At 43.2% G+C, this 20,687-nt stretch overlaps 1 protein-coding gene across 1 annotated transcript in view; it reads left to right on the top strand.

Moving 5' to 3' along the window:
• CACNA2D2 (calcium voltage-gated channel auxiliary subunit alpha2delta 2) overlaps nucleotides 1-20,687 on the top strand; it is a gene marked incomplete in the record, with an annotated part of 383,646 nt that overhangs the window by 196,508 nt on the left and 166,451 nt on the right. The window contains 1 exon segment of the mRNA XM_036738955.1: nucleotides 7,102-7,218. Within this exon segment, the coding sequence (XP_036594850.1) occupies nucleotides 7,102-7,218 (117 nt within the window).

The following is a 20,687-nucleotide window of genomic DNA, read 5'->3' as shown; positions in this document are numbered from 1 at the left end:
ATTAGAATCAAGTGTCATAATGCCGTTAAAATAAAATAGTAAATAATTTAAATAAATTAATACTTTAAATATGAAATAAATAAAATAAAATATTTAAAAGCTTTATAAACCTTCAAACCTGTAAGGGACCTTAGAGGATCATCTAACTCAACCTTATTTTATTCATGAGAAAATAGAGCCGCAGAGAAGTTAAATGATTTCCCCAAAGTCACCCAGCTGCTAAGTGGTAGGGTTTGGATTTTAATGAGGGTCCTTTGACTCTAACTCTACCCAAGAAGGTCAGAGTGAGAAAGATCTCATAGGTCAGTGAAGTCCAACATAGTGAAGATTGTGGTCCAGACCACAAAGATTATTCCCATAAGAAAAGAAAGCATTCCCAGCTCCAAGACTTCTCCCCATCTACAGAAAGATGTCGTCCTTAATAAGGACAACTTTCCCCATAGCTCAGGTTGGGCTCTAGTTTGAGAGCTTAAAATGTGTTGCCTAGAACTGAATGGAGTTCGTTAACTAGATCACAGCACAGTGCCACACTCAGACTGGGCTCTGGAAGTCATTACCAGTGTATTAGATCCCCCCAAATTTAAGATGATCACCAGATTCCGTGGATGCCAGAGACCTAGAGAAGTTCAGGAACATTTGGTGTTCTGGTAGTTAAATAGATGACCTTGGTTCTACTCTCACTTATCTATCTGGCTACAGCCCCTTTGATTTTCAAAAGTGCTCATAGGTAAAGTGTTGGATAATGTCTTCCATGTGGACCATTCCATGGAAAATGATCTAATTCAAGAATCTCTCTCCCTGACCCTGTTGATCCCTGGAGACCTAGACAAGTGAACATATGGTTTAAAGGAATCCAGTGGGGAATTATTCTGTGGCCCAGACCACAAAGATTATTCCCATGGGGAAGAAGAACATTCCTAGCTCCAAGAGTCCCCAGATCCTCAGAACTCTCTTAGATTATAGTAACCAAAGAAAAGGGGGAAAATGTGCCTGAGATCTTGATGAGAACTTCTCTATGTCAGCTCTGCCATGGAAAATGGAAAATCCCAGAATTTGAGTTGTAAGGGACCTCAGAGGGTATCTCAATAGGAAGTCCCTCTAACCTCCTCTTAAAGACCTTCTGAGTACCTCCTAAGACAGTCCATTCTACTTTCGGATGACTCTAATTGTTAGTAAGTGTCTGCTTTCATTAAGCTGAAATTTGCCTCTCTGAAACTTCTACTGGCTGCTCCTAGTTAGAAAACTAGGCCCATTGGGGCCGGGTCTAATCTTTCCTTCAAATATATGAAGTCAACTATCAAATCCAATCCCATGCCTTCTCCCCTCCAGGATAAACAATCTCAGCTCCTTCTACTGATCCCTATATGGCATAGTCACCATATTCATCATTCCACTGTGGATGTGCTCCAATTTGTCAACATCTAGCTTAGCATTGCCTAGAACAAACTGCAGTTCTTTAACTAGATCACAGTAGAGCAAAAATCATCTCTCTGTCAGCCTGGACACCACACTTTGGTTATCATAGGATCATAGCCTTAGTGCTAGAAGAGGCCGTGGAAGCCATCAAATCTAATCCCTTCATTTTTCAGTTAAAGAAACTGAGGTACTCAGAGACTAAGTGATTTCTCTGGGTCACATGGCTAGTAACTATTTCTTAATGCAGATTAGGATCATATTTGGTTTCTTGGCTACTGTTGTAGACCAAGCCTGATTCAGAGTGATCTGGTGCTTTAGGCTCAGAATTGTAACAAAATGAGACAGTCATAGGTCATCTAGTAGTTAACAAAAGATTTTTTTAGCCATGGCTTAGGAAAGGATGCTCAAGAAGGATACAGCATTGATTCCATTGAGCATAGCTTCCCTCCCTCTCTATATTGGCCACGTTGGCAAGCTAGTCAAGTCTGAGAGAGAAACTCCTGCCTCTTCATGGGCTGGCTTTAGTATGTAAGCCATTAGAAAGCTGTATGAGTGCTCTGAGTCTTTATCCTATGAATCAATTAAGACTCCAGAATGGTTTTAGGAAAAAAAAAACTAGCCTAGCCCCCATAGGAAATATCATACCTTCCATAGCTAGCATGGCACACGTTTGTCTAATATTGACCTAAAGTCCATGAAAACCACCAGATTTACATTTGTCTCCCCGATTCTGTATATATGAAGTTGATTTTCTTGAACCGAAGTATGGGATTTATGTTAAATTTCCCTTTATTTGGCCTATTAATCCAGCCCAGAGTGGGGAACTTAGAGTCTCAAGGCCACATATGGCCCTCTAGGTCCTCAAGTGTTGCCCTTTGATTGAATCCAAACTTCAGAATTGGTTCTGTGAAGTTTGGATTCAGTCAAAGGGCAACACTTGAGGACCTAGAGGGCCACATGTGACCTCGAGGCTAAAGGTTCCCCACCCTGATCTTGCCTATCAGGGTCTTAATAGATCTTGACTGACTCTGTCATCTACCTTGTTAGCTTTCTCTCCCAACTATCAAATCTACAAATTTGATAAGGAAGCTTTCATCCAAGTCATTGATAAAGATGTTAAATGATATTAGGCTAGGGATAGGTCCCTGTGACACTCTGCTAGAGACTTCTAGGTTGACATGGACCATTACATATTACTCTTTGGGTCTGGTTTGGAATTACACCTGGCTGTATTGTCCTCTCACTTACATCTGTCCAGCTTGTCCACAAAGATAGCATGACAGATTCTGTTGAACGCTTCTCTAAAATCTGTTTACTAAGTCATGGGTATTCCCCTATTTTAATTATTGATTATTTAATTCTATTAAAAATGTTAAAAAATAACTCACCGGAGCTTAGTTGGGAAAGACCACTTCTGAGCTTTTTCCTGAACTTGGGCCATCAGACTCAACCTCCTCTTTCCCACCAGAGCCTTGGACTCTCACCCTGGGACCACCCTGGGATCTGGTTCTGATGGGTGAATTTTCGCCTTCTCTTGCCCAGGCCCAGGTTTTCACATCATTTTTAGCCATGTCCAAACCATGCCACCACCTTCCCTCTCCCTTTTCAGCCTTTGATATAGTATCTTCCCCCACTAGAATCTTGAGATCAGAGGCTGTCTTATTTGCTTGTGTTTGTATCCCTAACGCTAGGCATAGCTTGTGGCACATAGTAAGCACTTAATAAATACCCTATCAATCAATCAACATTTATTAAGCACTGTTGTGTGCCAGGCACTGTGCTAGGGACTGAACCACTCATCATTCATTCATTCACCTATTCTTGATGAAGATATGATGGTTCTTTGTGAGGCCCTTTCCAAATACACTCCGATCATTTCTTTAATATTAGAATTTTGTGAGGAAGTAAACTCAAGTACACCAAAAGGATTTGAAATTTACCCTTTTCTCTTTTTTGAAAATCAGGACATTTTCCTGTCTTGGTTCCTGTGGCATATTTCACATTTTTCTTTCTTTTTTAATGTTCTGTTGCCAGCATTTGCTTTTTACACCACAACCATGGCGGCAATCCTGGGAGTAGACCTCAAACTCAGGACAGCCTGGGTTTAATTCATGCCTCTGGCACATACTGGCTAGTCCCCATAGCAAGCCAGATACCCTCATGGTGGCCCCAGGCAACTCTAAGTCAGAGAACATTGGCTGATGTGCACTGTTGGAAGGAGGTTCTTTACAGAGTTCTCTACATCCATGAAATCATCAGTCCAGGCCAAAAAGAAATCATTTCCCAGTACATAGGCTGTCTCCCTTGCCTAAAATGCTCTCTTCCTCACCTCTACCTCTTAGACTCCCTAGCTGTCTTCAAGGCTTAGCTCCTGTCCCCTCTTGCACTTGAGTCCTTTCCTGATTCCCCACCCTTGCTCCCCAATTGTTTGTATTCTCTTCCCCTGAACTAACTTTGTATTGGAGTTGTATTTATTTTGTATTCTCAGTACTTACATATATAAGTGTACCACACATACACACACACACACACACACACACACACACACACACATACACCACATACACACACATCAATCCAATATAAACTCCTGGAGGGCAGGAGCTGTTTTGTTTTTGTATCCCCAGTGCCTAGCACTTAAATTCTTGCTGAACTGAAATGAATTGAATCAGACTGGATATATATTAAAATACTTGAAGCAGCACTTTTTGGAGTAACAAAAAACTGGAATCAAAGTAGGTGGCCCTTTATTAGGGAATGGCTGAAAAAAATGTGGCATGTGAATGTAATGGAATATTGCTGTGCCATTAGAAATAGTGAATATGAATCCACAGAAACAGGCATTTGGAACTGAGTGAAGCCAGCAGAGCCAGGAGAACAAAAGGCATAACAATGACAATAATCATACAAACAAAATAAAACCACTAAAAAAAAGGTCGACTTTATACTGCATGCAAAGTTTGGTCTTGGCTCCAGAAAATGAATAATGAACCACAGCTCCTTCCCTTGAATAGAGGGGGGTGGAGGACCACAATTGCAGATTGCCACCCGTGCAGTCAGCTGGAAGCCAGTCACTCACTACCTGTCTGTTTCACTTAACAGATTTTCTTTGTTGTAAGAAAAGATGCTTTGGGGTTGGAGAGGAATACTGGGAAGCCGTAATAGTGAAAGAAAAAGAAAACACCAGCAAAACTTTTGGAGGAAGAAAAAAAATTTGGAGTTACAGGATTTGTGTGGAATCCCAATTGCATGAGTTTGGGGAAACCATTTCCCCCTCTCTGTTCTCTCCTCTTTAAAATGAGGTGTTTGGACTAGGTGATCCCTAAGGCACCAGGTTCCAGCTCTAACATTCTGTTCTGATCTAAGCTCCCAGCTCCTTTAAGCTCTATGTCATTTTCTTGTTCTTGTTGTGTGACATTCCTCCTACCTCCTATGGAGAAGGAGAAACAGATGTGTGACAGATGTATTCATTAGCACAATCTTCTGCTCTTTTCTAGTGGTAAAGAAGGAAAGCCAGAAAATAGCTAGAGTAGGGGACCCAAAATTAAGAAAGACCACTGCATTCTTGCCCCCAAAAAAATAGTTGTTTAGAGCCTTGGAAGGGAGGACTTTCTAATATCTGCCTCTTGTCCTAGAAAGCTCATAATGCATTGAGTCAACCTTATATATTAAGATGGTGGTCCTAGAATCCCAGAGTTATCAAAGGTTATTCCTGGAGGAGACTTTAGAAATCAACTAGTCCTCTGGGACAGAATATTGAATATCATGTCAGATATCGTCAATGCATTCATTGATTTCTCTGAAATGAACTTTTTCTTTCTCATTCTCAGTTACGAGATGGGTAGAGGAGAGAAATATTTAGGAATGAAGATGATGTAAAAATAAATTATGCCAATAAAAATAATTATGAAAATCAACCAGTCTAGCTACTCCTCCTCCATTTTGTAACTAGGGGAAGAAGGAGTAAAATTTAGCACAAGTTCATCCAGCAAATTAGTGGAAGAGCTGAGATTAAAACCCAGATCTTCTGTCGACAGGATGTGTTCATTGAGATATTTCTCCAGTATTGGGAATGGGCTCTAAAGGTCCATCCACACTCTTGTCACTGCAGCTACAGGCTTGCCCCTATCTTTTCCATTGACTGAGCCCCTAACCCTAGTCACAGGTTGGTACATTGACCCAACTACAGACCCAAACAAAAACCCTGCCCCTGATCAGACTGAGACCTAACCCTTATCTTACACTGACCCTTAACCCTAGTCACAGGCTGAACCCTAAGGCAGCTATCTCATAACCACAAAGGAAACAAGACTAATGCTCTCAAACCTCTCTCTCTCACACACACACACATACACACACACCCCAACCATGCGATCTCCAGAAGGAAAAAAGGCCTTAACCATCTGTGAGGACTAAGATATAGTAGAACAAGTGGGCTCAGGGGGTTGTGAAATCTTCTCCTAAAATCTTTCAGGGTAGGCTAACACCTCCCCTGGCAGACGTTTCTTTGGATTTGATTAGGGACCATTGAGGCTGAAGTCTCTGGACTGAACTTCTCTTTTGAAAAACAGGACTTTGAGATCCTAGGGTTTCTTTTTTAAGCACCATATAAATAGACTATATACTATTAGTCAAAAAATACAGGTATTCCTCTTTTTTATGCATTCTTGAAAGTAGTGCAGGCAAGAATCAGAGCTTTGTTAATCAAGCCCCTACCTCTTTCCTCATGATTTTTCCATGTTTCTCTTCATTATTGCTCCATCTGTAGTAGACAAGGGCCACTACCCACTCTATCAAGTTGTCCTGTACCTGTAAACAAAAATTTAAATTTATTGAAATGAGCCCATTCTTGAAGTAGAGAATTCTTTTGTAATAAAAATCACTGTTCCTCCAGTTCATCTGTTTCATGGGGAGGGGAGAATTTTACACAGTGGGCAGGCAGAGTGGTGTTCACCTGTGGCTAGCCTGTGAGCCATGTTCACCCCTGTGTCAGGGTGGGGGGACATGAGGGCTGCTTTCCTATCTAGAATGTCAGTTGCATGAAGAAAGAACATTCAATTTTAGCAAACCATGATAGCTGTCTTCCAAGACTTGAAGATCTGTCAAGGCAGGAGATTGGTTTTGCTTGGCTCCAAGGGACAAAATTAAGGGCAAAGAGTGTAAGCTACAAAGAGGTGGGTTTACAAGGTGTGAGGAAGAGCTTCCTGGCAGAGCTAGCCAAAGGAGGAAGGAGCTGCTGTGGGAGGTAGTAGACTCTCCCTCACTAAAGATCTTCAAGGAAAGGCTGGTTCACCCCATGTAGGGATGTGGCGGGAGGAGAGTCAGGGAAGAGTAGGTTGGATTTGATGATCACGGGCATCCGTTCCAACTCTGAAATTTGCTGGTTTTATAGAGTCAGGAAGCCTATGTTCAAATCCCTGTGCTCACTTTCACAAGCTGTTTGCCCTTGTCCCTTATCACTCTTGAACCTCAGTGTGCTTACCTGTAGAGTGGGGATAATCACACATTACCTACCTCACAGGGTTGTTGTGAGAAAAATGCTTTGTAACCCTTACTGCACTATAGAAACACAAACAATTATATCTAATAAAAGTAAAAAAAAAATCCCAGCCAAAGCCCCAACCCAGAAATGTATATTTTTCTTCTGCTCTATACTGACTTTCTTCATCTTCCTTTCTCCTCCAGATCTACAAGGACAACAGAAACCTGTTTGAGATCGAGGAAAATGTCCCCCAGAAACTTGTGGAGAAGGTGGCAGGAGATATTGAGAGCCTGCTGGCCAAGAAGGTCCGGGCTCTGAAGGTAAGAAGGAAGAAAGGCTGTCGTGCTTATTTACTTACTTACGCATCATTGATTTGTTCGTTTGTTTATTCGGCACTTTTGAGGTTTGTTAAACTCAATATATGTTATGTCATTTGACCCTCCCAATGACTCTGGGAAGTAGGTGCTATGACTGTGCCTTTTTTACAGGTGAGGAAACTAAGTGTCCCAACAACTGACTAAGCCCATGCTCTCCTCTCTGCCAATCCCTCCTTCCATGGAATCCATTTCAAAGTCTTGACTTCCAGGGGTCACTTTGGAGGCCATGAGGAGAAAACCATTCATGTTATTCCTCAGAGTGGGGATGAGCATGTGCTTGGAGACGGTTGCAATTGATGTTGGGAACACATGCTCTTCTTTCATCATGACATCACTAGGGGCTGTTTTTGAGGGACTTGGTCTCTGACGACTGAGAAACGGGGCTATTGTTATTCCGAGAGACCCGGACTAGGAGCCAGTGGTCCTGGTTCTACCACCAATTCGACCTTCATTGTCTCCTTCTGGGTCTTGGTTTTTCCATGAAAGTAATGGCTGCCTTATAGGCTTTACTGTGTTGCTTCAAATAAGAAAATGTATATAAAAGCAGTGGTGGGATTCAGCCGGTTCGCACCTAATTTTAGGTAACCAATTTTAGGTTGAGTTCGATGAACCAGTTGTTAGCAGGGGCAGGGCCGGTGCCCGCCACATCATCGGTGGCGTCAGCCCCTCAGGTTGGTTCTGTGGAAAACCAGTTGTTAATTTATTTGAATCCCACCACCAATATAAAGTATTAGATGCAAAAGTATGAACATGCAAAAAATTGCATCAAATGTCTCTGATAAGGGTCTGGTATCCATGACACACGGGGAAATACAAAATAGCATTTCTGTAGCACTTTAAGGTTTGCAAAGCAGTTTGGACGTACTGTCTCATTTGTACCTCACAACCACCCTAGGAAGGTAGGTACTGCTAATTGTTCCATTTTTATAGATGATGAAACGGAGGCAGACAGCAGTTAAGCGACTTGCCCAGGGTCACACAGCTAATATATGTCCATTTTGGAAATAACACAAATGTGTAAAAGTAAAAGTTATTCTCCAATAGATTAGCAGTCAAAAGGTATGAACAAACAAGTCTTAAAAAAAAACTGCAAACTGTCAACAACCATATGAAAGAATGCTCTGAGGTACCCATAACCAAAGGAATGCAAATCAAAACAGTTCTGAGTTTTTGTTACTTCACTCCCAGCTATTTGGCAAAGATGACAAGAGAAGGGGACATGGAAAGGCAGGAAAGCTAGTGAACTTTCTCGGTGGAGTTGTGAGTGGGTCTGATCATTTTGGAAAGCACTTTGGAATTAAGCTAAAAAAAGTAACTAGAATGTCTGTGCCCTTTGACCTAGAGATGCCACTGCTAGGCACATACCCCAAGGTGGTCCAATATACGCCAGGAAGGAAGGCAACAAGCATTATTAAAAACTATGTGCCAAGCACTGCGCTAAGTGCTTGAGAAATGTCTCATTTGATCCTCAAACAACCTTGAAAAGTAGGTCCTATTAATATACTTATTTTACAGTTAAGAAAACTAAGGCAAGTTAAGTGACTTGCCCACCATCATACAGCTGGTAAGTGTCTAAGGCCGAATCTGAACTCAGGTCTCCCTGACTCTAGGCCGAGGTCTCTATCCACTGAGCTACCTTCCTGACTTGCCAAAATATTTCTAGTGGCACTTTTTGTAATAGCAAAGAACTGAAAAGTATAAACATGTCTGAGAGTTTGTCTTCAGCATCGCCCCACCCCCAGTATCTCTTCATGACTTTCTCTGCAACCCTCCGTCTTTGCACTAGAATCCAGGAGGAAGGCTTGGCTACAGTAGTTACCATGAGGTAGGGATAGCTAAACCTGCAGCATCACCCCATCCCCTTCCAAGGGACATACATTTTGAAGAGAAGGCAGCAAAAGGCAATGCTTACTCTGAAGAATGCCAGTATGTACTATAAAAAGAGTCTATGGATCTGGGTTCAAATCCTACCTCTAAAGCTTACTACCTACATGACCCTGGGCAAGTCACTTAACTCTTGTGAGCCTCAGTTTCTCCATCTGTAAAAATGAGAATATCAGACTAAATGAGTTAGGAGATCTCTTCAAGCTCTAGATATATGCTCCATGGATCCCCCCAAGCTCTATATCTACAGGTGCTGAAATTCAAAGAGGATTTCAAGGAGTGGAGGTAGGTTTTTTGTTTGTTTGTTTTATGCGATGAGAGGTACCCTCTGAGCCCGCCCTCCCTCCCCCACTTTAGAAACAATGGTAGCCTAAAGATTTTGCTAGGTATATATGGCTCGTGCCTGCTCATTTTCCCTCTCTTTCCCAGTCACCATTTAAACCAGACATTACTGTCCTCCTCCCCAGCCCTCCAGGGGTCTCAGCTTGAGGCAAACCCCACATCAGGCATAGTCTCTGCATGTTGTTGGATCTGAGGTCATTTCATTTTCCTGGAATGGAGGTTAAGACTGGACAGCCCAAGAGAAAGAAAGGAAAAGTCGTTGGGTAGATATATCCCTGTGTGCATGTGGCAGGCCCTGAGGACTTTGGGCATGATGAGGGGGAGAGGAGAGATGAGGCATTAAAGGAAGGTGCCAAGGAAACCTTAGAACATAAAGCCAGAGGATGCCAGAGCCGGAAGAGCTCCTAGATCCAACCTAGTCCAACTTCTCTGTTTTACAAAAGGAACAACTAAGGCCCAGATAGGGGAACAACCTTGCCCAGGGTCACACAGACAGTCAGCAGCAGTGATGGGACTCCAGCCCTTTACCCCATGCCCTGCTCCCCCCTCTTCCCAACCGGGCTCGGCCAGACCTGCTCCCACCTCTGCTTTCCCATTTCTGCCTAACAGCAGGGATGGTGCCGGGGCAGGGGAGGGGGCTGACTACCATGGGGGCAGGAAGGCGGATCATGAAGCATGACAGAAACAGCGGGAGAGAAGGGAAGATGATGAAAAGTGAAATGTCAGGCTTTTCCACAGGCTTCTCAGGCGTTCCCACTATCTCAGCTCCTTTATCTCTGCCTCTCTCTCTCCCTATCTCTTCAAAAATCTCTCTCACATTCTCTCTTTTTTCTTGCCTTCCCTATCTCCTGGAACACCCAGGCTCCTCATCTCCCCTTCACTAGCTTTGTCTCTCTTCTTTCTTCCCTCTGTAAGTCACTTTGTCTTTGTCTTTCCTCATCACTTTCTTTTTTTCAGTGACAGTGTCTCTAAGTCTCTCTCTCTCTCTGTCTCTCTCTCTCTGTCTTTCTGTCTCTGTCTCTGTCTGTCTGTCTCTCTCTCTCTCTCTCTCTCTTTCTCTCTCTCTCTGTCTCTCCCTCCCTCCCTCTCTCCCTGTCTCTCCCTGTCTGTCTCTCTGTCTCTTTCTAAATCTCTGTCTCTCTGTCTTTCTGTCTCTGTCTGTCTCTATCTCTCTGCCTCTCTGTCTCTCTCTATCTCTCTGTTTCTCTCTGTCTCTCTTTCTCTCTCTGTCTCTAGCCTCTCTTCTTTCCATCTCTGGCTCTGTCAGTTACTCTCTTTTATTCTCTTCTTCTCAGTCATCCATGGGAGGGAGATTTTGGCCCCCCTCTCCCCAGGGGCTGTCCCCCCGTGCCTTGGGCTTCAGCTCTGTCTTCTCAGTTCACCACTTCCTGCCAATGGTGCTATGGCTGCCACTGCCCACACCTTGATTTCCAGTACACCAAGGAGCTTGCTTGGTCTGTTGGACTCCGAAGCACTGAGCCAATGAAGAAAAGTGACATAGTATAAGGAATGCCAGACTTCATCAGAAATTGGAGGCTCTAATGCTTCCATCTGTTTATTAATCTGCAAAAGGGGATAATAAAGCGTGTGCTCTGTACTTTCCAGGCATATTCTGATGAAAGCCCTTTCTGAACTTTGAGGCACATTAGAAACAGGAGCTGTTAATGTTATTGTTATCTTTCCCACGGACTCAAGCAGCAATCAGGTATCCAAGATCGGTCTGTGATGAAGAGTACTAAATCACTCTTATGACAAATATTGTTTTTACTTCTGAGTGATGGTTGTCCAATGTTCACTAGATCATTAGGTCCAGGAGAATTAAATTCCACTCAGTATCCATTGATGAAGTACCCACCACGTGCCAGGTACTGACCTAGGTGCTGAAGATGGCGTTTAAAAATGAGACAGTCTTTGCCCTCACAGAGTTGACATTCTGCTGAGATTGATTCTAGAAATGGAGGCCACAGACCAAGCTCTAACTCTGGTCACCAGATGAGCCCTGACATTAGCCATACACATTGTTCGCAATGTTCCCATTCAAAGGTCTGTTAGACACATCCATGGGTTGCGAATGAAGCTATTCAGGCTCTAGTCTGCCATTAATTTACTGTGTCACTTTGGGCCAGGCACCCCCCCCCTCCTTGGGCCTCAGCTTCCTGAAAGAGCATAAGGATTGGAGTCAGGAGAGACCTAAGTTTGAATCCCACCTGTCACTTATTTGGCTATGTGACCACAGACTTAACTTCACTGCGATTCAGTTTCCTCCCCTCCAAAATGAGAATAATAAAATCTCTAGCCCTAACTCCCCAGGTTGTTGTCAAAATCAAGTGAAATAACATGTATTTTGCAAACCTCAAAGCGTTGTATAAATGTCAGTTGTTTATAACTCAGAGACGGGTTGTTGCTGTTGTGTTCATCCTTCATTCTCAACGAGGACCATGACATCAGCAAGATGATGACATGACTTGCAATTGACTTTGATTTGAGTGAGAGAGGGCTCTGCAAGGTCACCAGCCTCAGTGTCTCCTCCAAAGCCATCTGAGTCTAGTGGCCAGATATTCATCAGGACAACTGGAAATGACACATTGGAAGCCCTGGCCCTTTTAAACTAAGATCTTTTAGGTTCTCACTTTTAGTGAGGTGACACCCATTCAGTGAATAGGCCTCTTTAAGAAGTGAGTCGAGGGATGGCCCTTTAATAAAAAAAATCAAACTAGGAGGGAAAGACCCTCAGGGTCGCTGGCCAAAAGAGAAACAGTTACTATTTACCTGGAAGCTAAAGTGTAGTATAGGTGAAAGTTATTGTTCTTCTGGAGGGGATAAATGGGTAAGAGAGTAGAACAGGTTTGATCTGGAGGACTTCTTGGGGGAGGTGATTTTTAGCACCCTTACTGATGGGCAGCAAAGCCAGCAACTTGAACACACAGGGAAAGATCCCAGAGTCCCAGCTGCAGGCACTCCTGTCTAAGTGTTCCGAGACCATGTAGTCACTTTCTCTCTTACCTTTAGTCACCCAAAAAGACAATGGGAACCAAGGTCTGCTGCTTCTGAAGAGGGTACCTACAAGGCTCAGGAGATTCATTTAAAGGTCTAATCTCAGAGCTCTCTTAATTAATCGTGACAAGCCCTTCTCTCTCCCACTTCTTGCCTAATTGCTGGTGAAAAGCTTTTGTTTTAATTATATTTTTAATTCGCTCCTAATCAAACCCTGGCTGGCGGCTCTGGTTTGCGTGGTATGTGTTTGGGGGCCTGCCTAAGTGTATGTGGGAAGGGCAGAGAGGAAAGATGAGGGGGCTGCTGCTGCTCCCAACACATTGTTCCTCTCTCACTGGACTTCATCCAGTAATCCAATTTAAATCCCCTCTCTCAGGTCTGGAATTCTAATTGGGGGATTGCAGAAGGGAGTTTGACAACGTAGCCACACTGGGATGGAAGTTTATTGTCTCATCTAATCAGAGACAATCAGATGTTTATAATGAGTCTATCAAAAAGACGGCAAGGGCCATTTATGGGGACAGGAGCCACCCCAGAGGCTAACGGAGGCTTAGGGTGTTGTACATTTTCATGCAGATGATGTTGGGTCTGTGGGCTGGTCTATGTGGTGCTTAGACTTTCCTTCTTCTCTTAAAATCAGGCACAAATGGAGGGCTGCCTGACCTTCATTTTCAGAACCACATGCAAATGAAACCAGTCTCACTGAGAGGTACAAATGGGTTGGAAAAGAAGAGATATCTCAGTTGTTTTTTTAAAGGGGGCGTGGGGAGGAACAGAATGGAATATGAAGGCTTGAAGCCAGTGAACTTAACTTCAATTCTTGGCAAAATGATATAGCATTAAAGAGAGAGTTAATGAACATCTAGAGAAGAAAGCAGTGATCACCAAGCACCATCATGACTTCATCAAAAACAGATCATCTGAGGCTAATCATCGCCCCCACATCCACACACTTTTTAGCTTCTTTTATAGCTTTTAATTTTTTTTAGCATCTTCTTATATGTTGTCTTCTGCCCTTAGAATATACGCCCCCTGAGGTTCAGGGCTGTCTTTCTGCTTGTATTTGTACTCTTAGCACTTAGTACAGTGCCTGGCACATAGTAGGTGCTTAATAAATTATTCCTGATTTGACTTGGCGAATGAGGGAATACTATAAATACACTTTGCCTGGATGTCAGCAGAGCATTTGAAAAAGACATTCATGGTATTCCTGGTTAGAACACATCTGAAGTAATATTTTCAGTTCTGGGCGCCATGTTTTAAGAAGGACACTAGTAAGCCAGAGAACCTCCAGGAAAGAGTAACCAGGGTGGGGAAGGCCCTTGAGATCACAGCGTATGAGGAAGGATTGGTTTAAGGAACTGGGTGTGTTTAAACTAGAGAAAAGAAGACTTGGGGGCAAGAGGGAGGGGAGAACAACATGGTAGGTGTCTTTAAATATTTTAAGGACTGAAGAAAGAGGTACTAGACTCGGTCCTCAAGGGCTGACCAAGAAGCATGGGGTAGAACTTGAAAAGAGGCAATTATAGGTGAAATGTAAGGAAAAATAGAATAATTAAGGCATTTCCCAAAGTCAAATGGGTTATCTTGGGTGGTTTCCTCTAACTGGAAAGCTTAAGGCAAGAGCTATATAACACTATATTTATTAAGTATGTTGGAGAATAGATTCTTATCAGAACAAGTTGGCCTACATGGTCCCTCTGAAACTGAAGCCCCTCCTAGTTCTAAGATTCTGGGATTGTCAAAATTAGAAAGGGGGCCCTCAAGAGCAGAGTCCAATATTTTACAAATGGGAAATTTGAGGCTCAAAGGGAAGAAAAAGACTGGCCCCAAATCACACTGAAAGTGACAATATTCATTCCTTTTTTTCAATAAACATTGGTACCCACTATCTAGAGAACCACTGGCTAAGTTTCAAGACAGAAGTAAAAATAGGTCCTATCTAACCCCACCTTGGAGTTTACTGTCTGTTAAATGACAAAATATGGATGCTAAGTACTGTCATATAAGCTACGCATGAGAAATACACAACAGAGATAAAAAATCCAATGAGGTGTGAGGGAGGAAAAGGTCATTCTCAATTGAAGGCATCCAGGACAAGGTGGCATTTTCACTGTTTTTTTTTTAATTTTGAATAATATTTTTCCAATTATATGTAAAAACAATTTTTAACATTTTTTTTTAAATTTTGAGTTCCAAATTCACCCCCTCCATCCCTTCCTTCCTCCTCCCTGTGATAGCAAACATATGTTGCCCTCAGTTTTTAAAAGATGGGTAGGAATTTTTAAAGGATAGGTTGGAGACAGTTTGGGGGCTCAGGGGATAGAGTGCCAAGTCTGGAATCAGGAAAACCTGAGTTCAAGACAATTACTAGCTGTGTGACCTTGGGCAAGTCACTTAACTGTTGGTGTTAATCCGCTGGAGAAGAAAATGGCAAACCATTGCAGTATCTTTGCCAAGAAAACCTCTTGGATAAATATGGGCATGCTGTTGGTCCATAGGGTCATGAAGAGTTAGACATGACTGAACAACTATACAAGAACAGGAATTCAATAGATAGAAAAGGAGGAAAGTGGGGAGAAAACTTCCCAGCATGAGAAAAAGCATGGGGGGGGTGGGATAATAAAGAAGAAGTGTATATTCCAGGTTCTTTTATTGGCTTCCTGAGTACAAGCACCCAACGTATATTACAAGAACGTCCAATATTTCTCCTGTGCCCACCAGAGAGAGACATTTTGTATGTTTTAAATTCTACATCTGCTTTAATTTATACAGATGCGTGAAGCATATTATTCAATGATAGATTACTGCATTAATCACCAAGGGGGAAACAGCCCTTCCCTAGTTTTCCACACTACACCATGGAAACTGCCTGATTCACCATAATGTCAGTAAGTGAGAGTTCCCCATTAGCCATCAACTACACCACTATCTTACCACTCCCAGGATGTTGGAATGGTCTCAGCAGTGCTGAGGTTTGGAAGGGCTCCAGGCAGTCAGGTCTGGAGTAATGACTAGGAGCCAGACCACAATCTGTCTGGTGGAGGTGAGATTGCAGCCAGCCTTCCAGTGGGCTCTTTGGCAGCTGGAAAGCTCTGTGATTGCTGATGAGGCTTGTAATGATGCCGTCTATCCAGTTGCCCCTGCTAAGCTAGAGACCTTGATCACTGCATAACCCAAAGTTGGGCTGTCCTGATGAGAGGTGGTGACTGGGACCTGATGCCACTTGGTTTTATAGACAGTGGTGCCAATCCACAGTTTGGGTCTATATGTTAATACAGTGACTCTAATGCCACAAGTGGTCATCCTGTATTTTGTAAAAATAAACAAACACACAAACGAAACAACAAAACCCTCAGAGTAAGCTTTCCTGGTTCTATTATATTTGGAAAACATATACGTCAGGATACCCTGACCAACAACAATTGGTTATCATAATGCTATTTTTTTGTTTGCTTTTTAAAGTGCTTGGGGTTACACAGGCTTATTCCAAAATCAAGATGGAGTTGTTCGTGTCAAGACTGAGGCTGTCACAGCATATGTGAGAGATAGCCAGTTGTCTAGTGTGGCTGGTGTTTAGACTTAGTAGAGCAGAGCAGGGACAGCTGGGGGTTCAGTGGAAAGACCACAGTGTCTGGAGTCAGGAAGACCTGAGTTCAAATCCAGCTTCAGACACTAACTGTGTGACCCTGGGCAAGTCATTTAACTGTCGGCTTTATCCACTGGAGAAGGAAATGGCAAACCACTCCAGTATCTTTGCCAAGAAAGCCCCATGAACAGTAGTGGTGTACTATGATCCACAGGGTCACAAAGAGTCATACGTGACCGAACAACTGAATAACAACCAGAGCATAAGAAGACATGGCTGAGCAGGTCAGGAGGAGTCGCCGGTTAAATAAATGAATGGGTCAAAATCTGACCCTGGACACTTTTACCTGTTGCTCTAGGATTCTAGGATTCTGTGTTCTCTTTTCTCTCTTTTCTTCCCTTTTTCCTTCCATACTCTTATTCCTTGTGTTTTAGGCCATTTCCCTTCCCCCCTCCCTGTCACTTTTTTTCCTCTCTTCCTCATTCTCTTTCTCCTCCTCTTTTTTTCCATTCTGCCCCCTTCCTGTTGCCCTTCAACTCATGGGAGCATAGATTTAGAGCTGAAATGGACTTCGGAGATCATCTAGTCCAACTCTCTTATTCTATATATGTAGACACTGAAGCCCAGAGGCGTGCCCAGAGTCACATACGGTGGAACAGGGATTTGAACCCAAGTCCTCCACTCCAAATCCATTGATCTTGCTAACATACCATGTGCCTCTTCCTCTTTCTGCTTCCTTCCTTTCTTTTCTTCTTTTTCCTATTCTTCCTCCCTGTCACCACAGAGTGGTATGGGCCCAGACCCACAGGATCCAGTCAAGACCCAGATCAGCCTCTGAGAGCTTGACCCTTAATGAGGACCTGGAAACCTTCCCCCTCCCCCCCCCAACCCCACAGCAAATAGCTGATCCATCAAGGTCTGCCCAGAATTAGAGCAGCCTCTGGCCCTCCATGGACGCAGGACACTGCTTTGGCCTGTGTCGAGTTGCAAAGGCAGATTTTTCATTCCCTATCCCCACCAACACCACCTCCATGGCTTCTGGCCTAATTGCTTCTCTAATCAGTGGGAGTCCCTTCTTTTCCTATTGGCAGAACCTACCCCTGCCAGAGCCTTGCCACCCAGTAAGCAGTACCTTCTCTAGCCCATGAGTGCAGGACTTCATCTCAGGGAAATATGGGGGGGGGGTTGAGGAGCAGAGAAAGAAAGAGAGGGGGAGGAAAGGGGGAGAAAAAAGGAGAGAGAGAGAGAGAGAGAGAGAGAGAGAGAGAGGAGAAGAGAGAGGGGGAGGGAGGGAAAGGGAGAGAGACAGAGTCAGAGACAAAGAGAGAGACAGAGAGATAGAAAGAGAGACAGAGGGAGAGAGAGAGAAGTAGAGAGAGAGGGGAAAGAAAGGGGGCAAAAATGCACCCAATCCCTGTAATTTCTAAAATTGACTGATTATCAGGCTAGTGACTCAGGCCAGAGACTGTTTCCCTATCATAGAGCCCTGAAGGACATCAGAAGGGATGGAACGAACAGGCTGAGCTTGAATAAGAGGAAAAGTGTTTGGGGCTGAAATCATCCTACTGGATGGTCCTGGAGGACCAGTAGCATACTTCCTATTCATCATCAACTCTGAGAACCAGAGTGCAGGACCTAGTTACAGGCCCTGAGGACTTTCATTGTCAAATGATATGACATCTTCTTCCAAGAAAATTATGACCTAAATAAAAGAGGCAGGATGGACAAACATAATTTAATGAACATTTATTCATAGAACGTCAGAGCTAGAAAGACTTTAGAGAGGGTCTGGTACAACTTGTACCTGAACAAATTTCCCCATCGAGTGCTCATGCAGTTTCTGCTTAAAACCTCTAGTCATGGGGAGCTCACTAACTCCCAAAGTAGCCTGTTCTACTCTTTGATAGCCCTGATTATTAATAAATTCTTTCCTTATATTGAGCCAAGGCCTGCTTTTTTTTTCTTTACCTTCCACCCACTCCTCCTAGGTCTGCCCTCTAGAGCCAAGCAGAACAAATCTCTTCCTTAGGAGAATTATTCAAATTTTTGAGGACTTCTGTCATGTTCTCTCTAAATCTCCTCTTCTTCATGGGCTAAACATACTCCTCCACACACACCCCGCTCCATACGACATGGTTTCTAGTCCTCTCACCATCATGCTTACCCTTCTTTTAGTGTGCTGCAACAGATCAAAGTCCTTCCAAAAACATGGCACCCAGAACCGACACAATGCTCCAGAAATAGGCTGTGCAGGGCAGGATCTGGCAGAGAGATCATCTACCTCACTCAGGAAAATGAGGCCTAAGATCACATGGGGTGCTTTGGTTTCCATGTTACATTGTTGACATATATTGAACATGACACTCATTGGGACCTTCAGATTTTTTTTCATATTGACTAATTACACACTCATTGACTAATTACATCCCCCTCATCCTGTGTTTATGCAATTGATTTTTTCTGAAAACCAGATATAGAATTTTACATTTATTCTTATTAAATGTCAATTCATTAGACTCAAACCACTGAATGCATCAACACCATACCTATGATGTTAAGGACCCTCTGGTGGTCCCTGGAGAAAGCAAAGATGAATAAGACAGAATCTCTTCCCTCAAGGAGATTCCACTTTAGTAGAGGGGGTTAGTCATGCACATAAATAATCATAATGCAAATTATTAAATTACTACATGCATTTTTGTTGTTGTTCAGTCATTTGCAATTGAGTCAGACCCTTAATGAGGTTTTCTTGGCAAAGATCCTAGTAGAGTGGTTTGCCGTTTCCTTCTCCGGTTCATTTTACAGATGAGGAAACTGAGGCAAACAGGGTTTAAGTGATTTGCCCAGGATCACACAACCAGTAAATGTCTGAGGCCAGATATGAACTCACAAAGATAGGGGAAGTCAAAGTATCCTGAGGGAGTCAAAGAGGGAGGAGTCACTTATAGCTGGGGAAATCTAGCCGGACGATTCAAGGGAGAAGGTGGCACCACAATCCACTACAGTCATAAGGGATTTTGTGTATAAAGGGGCAGAGTCACAATCTTGGAGTTGGTTGGGACCCCAAGGGCCATCTCACTCACCTCTTACCTGAACAAGAATCTCCTCTACACCATATCTGATATTTGGTCACTTTGCCTTTTTTTAGCCTCCAGTGAAGGGGAGCCTACTTTTCCTAAGGCAGCCCTTTCCACTTTGGGATAACTTAGGCATCAGGCCTGAATATGCCTCTCAGCAGCCTCTACCCATTGCTCCTGGTTCTTTCCCCAGGGGCCAAGCAGAGTCTCATCCCATGACAAAAATACTTGAAAACAGCTATCACCTTCCCTAAGTCTTCTCCTCTTTAGGCTCAACATCCCTACCTCCCTCTACCATTCCTCAAGTGACATGAGTTGGAGACTCTCCACCATGCTGGTTACTCTTCTGGATATCTTCCAGCTTGTCAATGTCATTCAGAAAAGGTGGTGGCCAGACTTGAACAAAGCATTGCTCATGTGGTCTGACCAGGGTAAAATATGACCTCGGGGTGGCCTCTGGGAAGTCTTCCCTCACTGCCCTACCCTGCAGCAGTCCCTTCCTCCTCCAAACCACTCCTGCCATTAATCCATATCACTTATTGGGCACTTATTATTGGGCTTTGTATTATAAGCTCTCTATTCTTGTGTCTATATTCTAGGTCACCTTACTAGGTTGGGATCTGTCTGATTCACTTCTGCCTCATGTGATCATAGGAGTCAGATATGGAAGAGACCTTAGAAATCCAACTTCTCATCTCCCAGAGAAAGAAGCTCAGGTCTAGAAAGGACTGTTGTCTGTTCAAGGTCAAAGAAAGAAGTCGAGCGATCCGTTGGTGGTCAAATCAGCGATCCGTTGGTGGTCAAATCAGAGATCAGACAGCATGCTGTTCCATTTGGCTGGAGCATAGTAAAAGTGAAGGAAACTAATCTGAAGTGAGGCTGAAAAAGATAGATTTGTCACCGAATACTGTGACCATCCACTGTAGCATGCAACGTGGCAGGCAGTGTGCCATGTAGTGTGGCAGACAGTGTAACATGCAACGTGGCAGACAGTGTGATGCACAATATGGGAGACTAACAAATGTGAGAGTAACATGACAATGTAACCAGAATGTACATCTTATTTTTTTAATTTATTTATTTTTAGTTTTCAACATTCACTTCCATAAGATTTCGAGTTTTAAATTTTATCCCATTCCCCTCCTCCCTCCCCAAGATGGCATGCAATCTGGTATAGGCTCTACATATACATTCATATTAAGTGTATTTTCACATTAGTCATGTTGTAAAGAATTAGAACCAATGGGAGGAACCATGAGAAAGAAAAAACAAAACAAAAAAAGAGAGCAAATAGTATGCTTCTGTCTGCATTCAGACTCCAAAGTTCTTTCTCTGTATGTGGATAGAATTTTCCATCATGAGCCTTTTGAAGTTGTCTTAGATTCTTGCATTGCTAAGAAGAGCTAAGTCCATCAAAGTCAGTCATCACACAATGTGGCTGTTACTGTGTACAGTGTTCTCCTGGTTCTGCTCACTTCACTCAGAGTTCATACAAATCTTTCCAGGTTTTTCTGAAGTCTTCCTGC

The sequence above is a fragment of the Trichosurus vulpecula genome, chromosome 9, assembly GCF_011100635.1.
Source record: "Trichosurus vulpecula isolate mTriVul1 chromosome 9, mTriVul1.pri, whole genome shotgun sequence".
NCBI lineage: Eukaryota > Metazoa > Chordata > Mammalia > Diprotodontia > Phalangeridae > Trichosurus > Trichosurus vulpecula.
The sequence above is the reverse complement of the archived record's forward strand: the minus strand, read 5'-3'. Positions and strand labels throughout refer to the sequence as shown.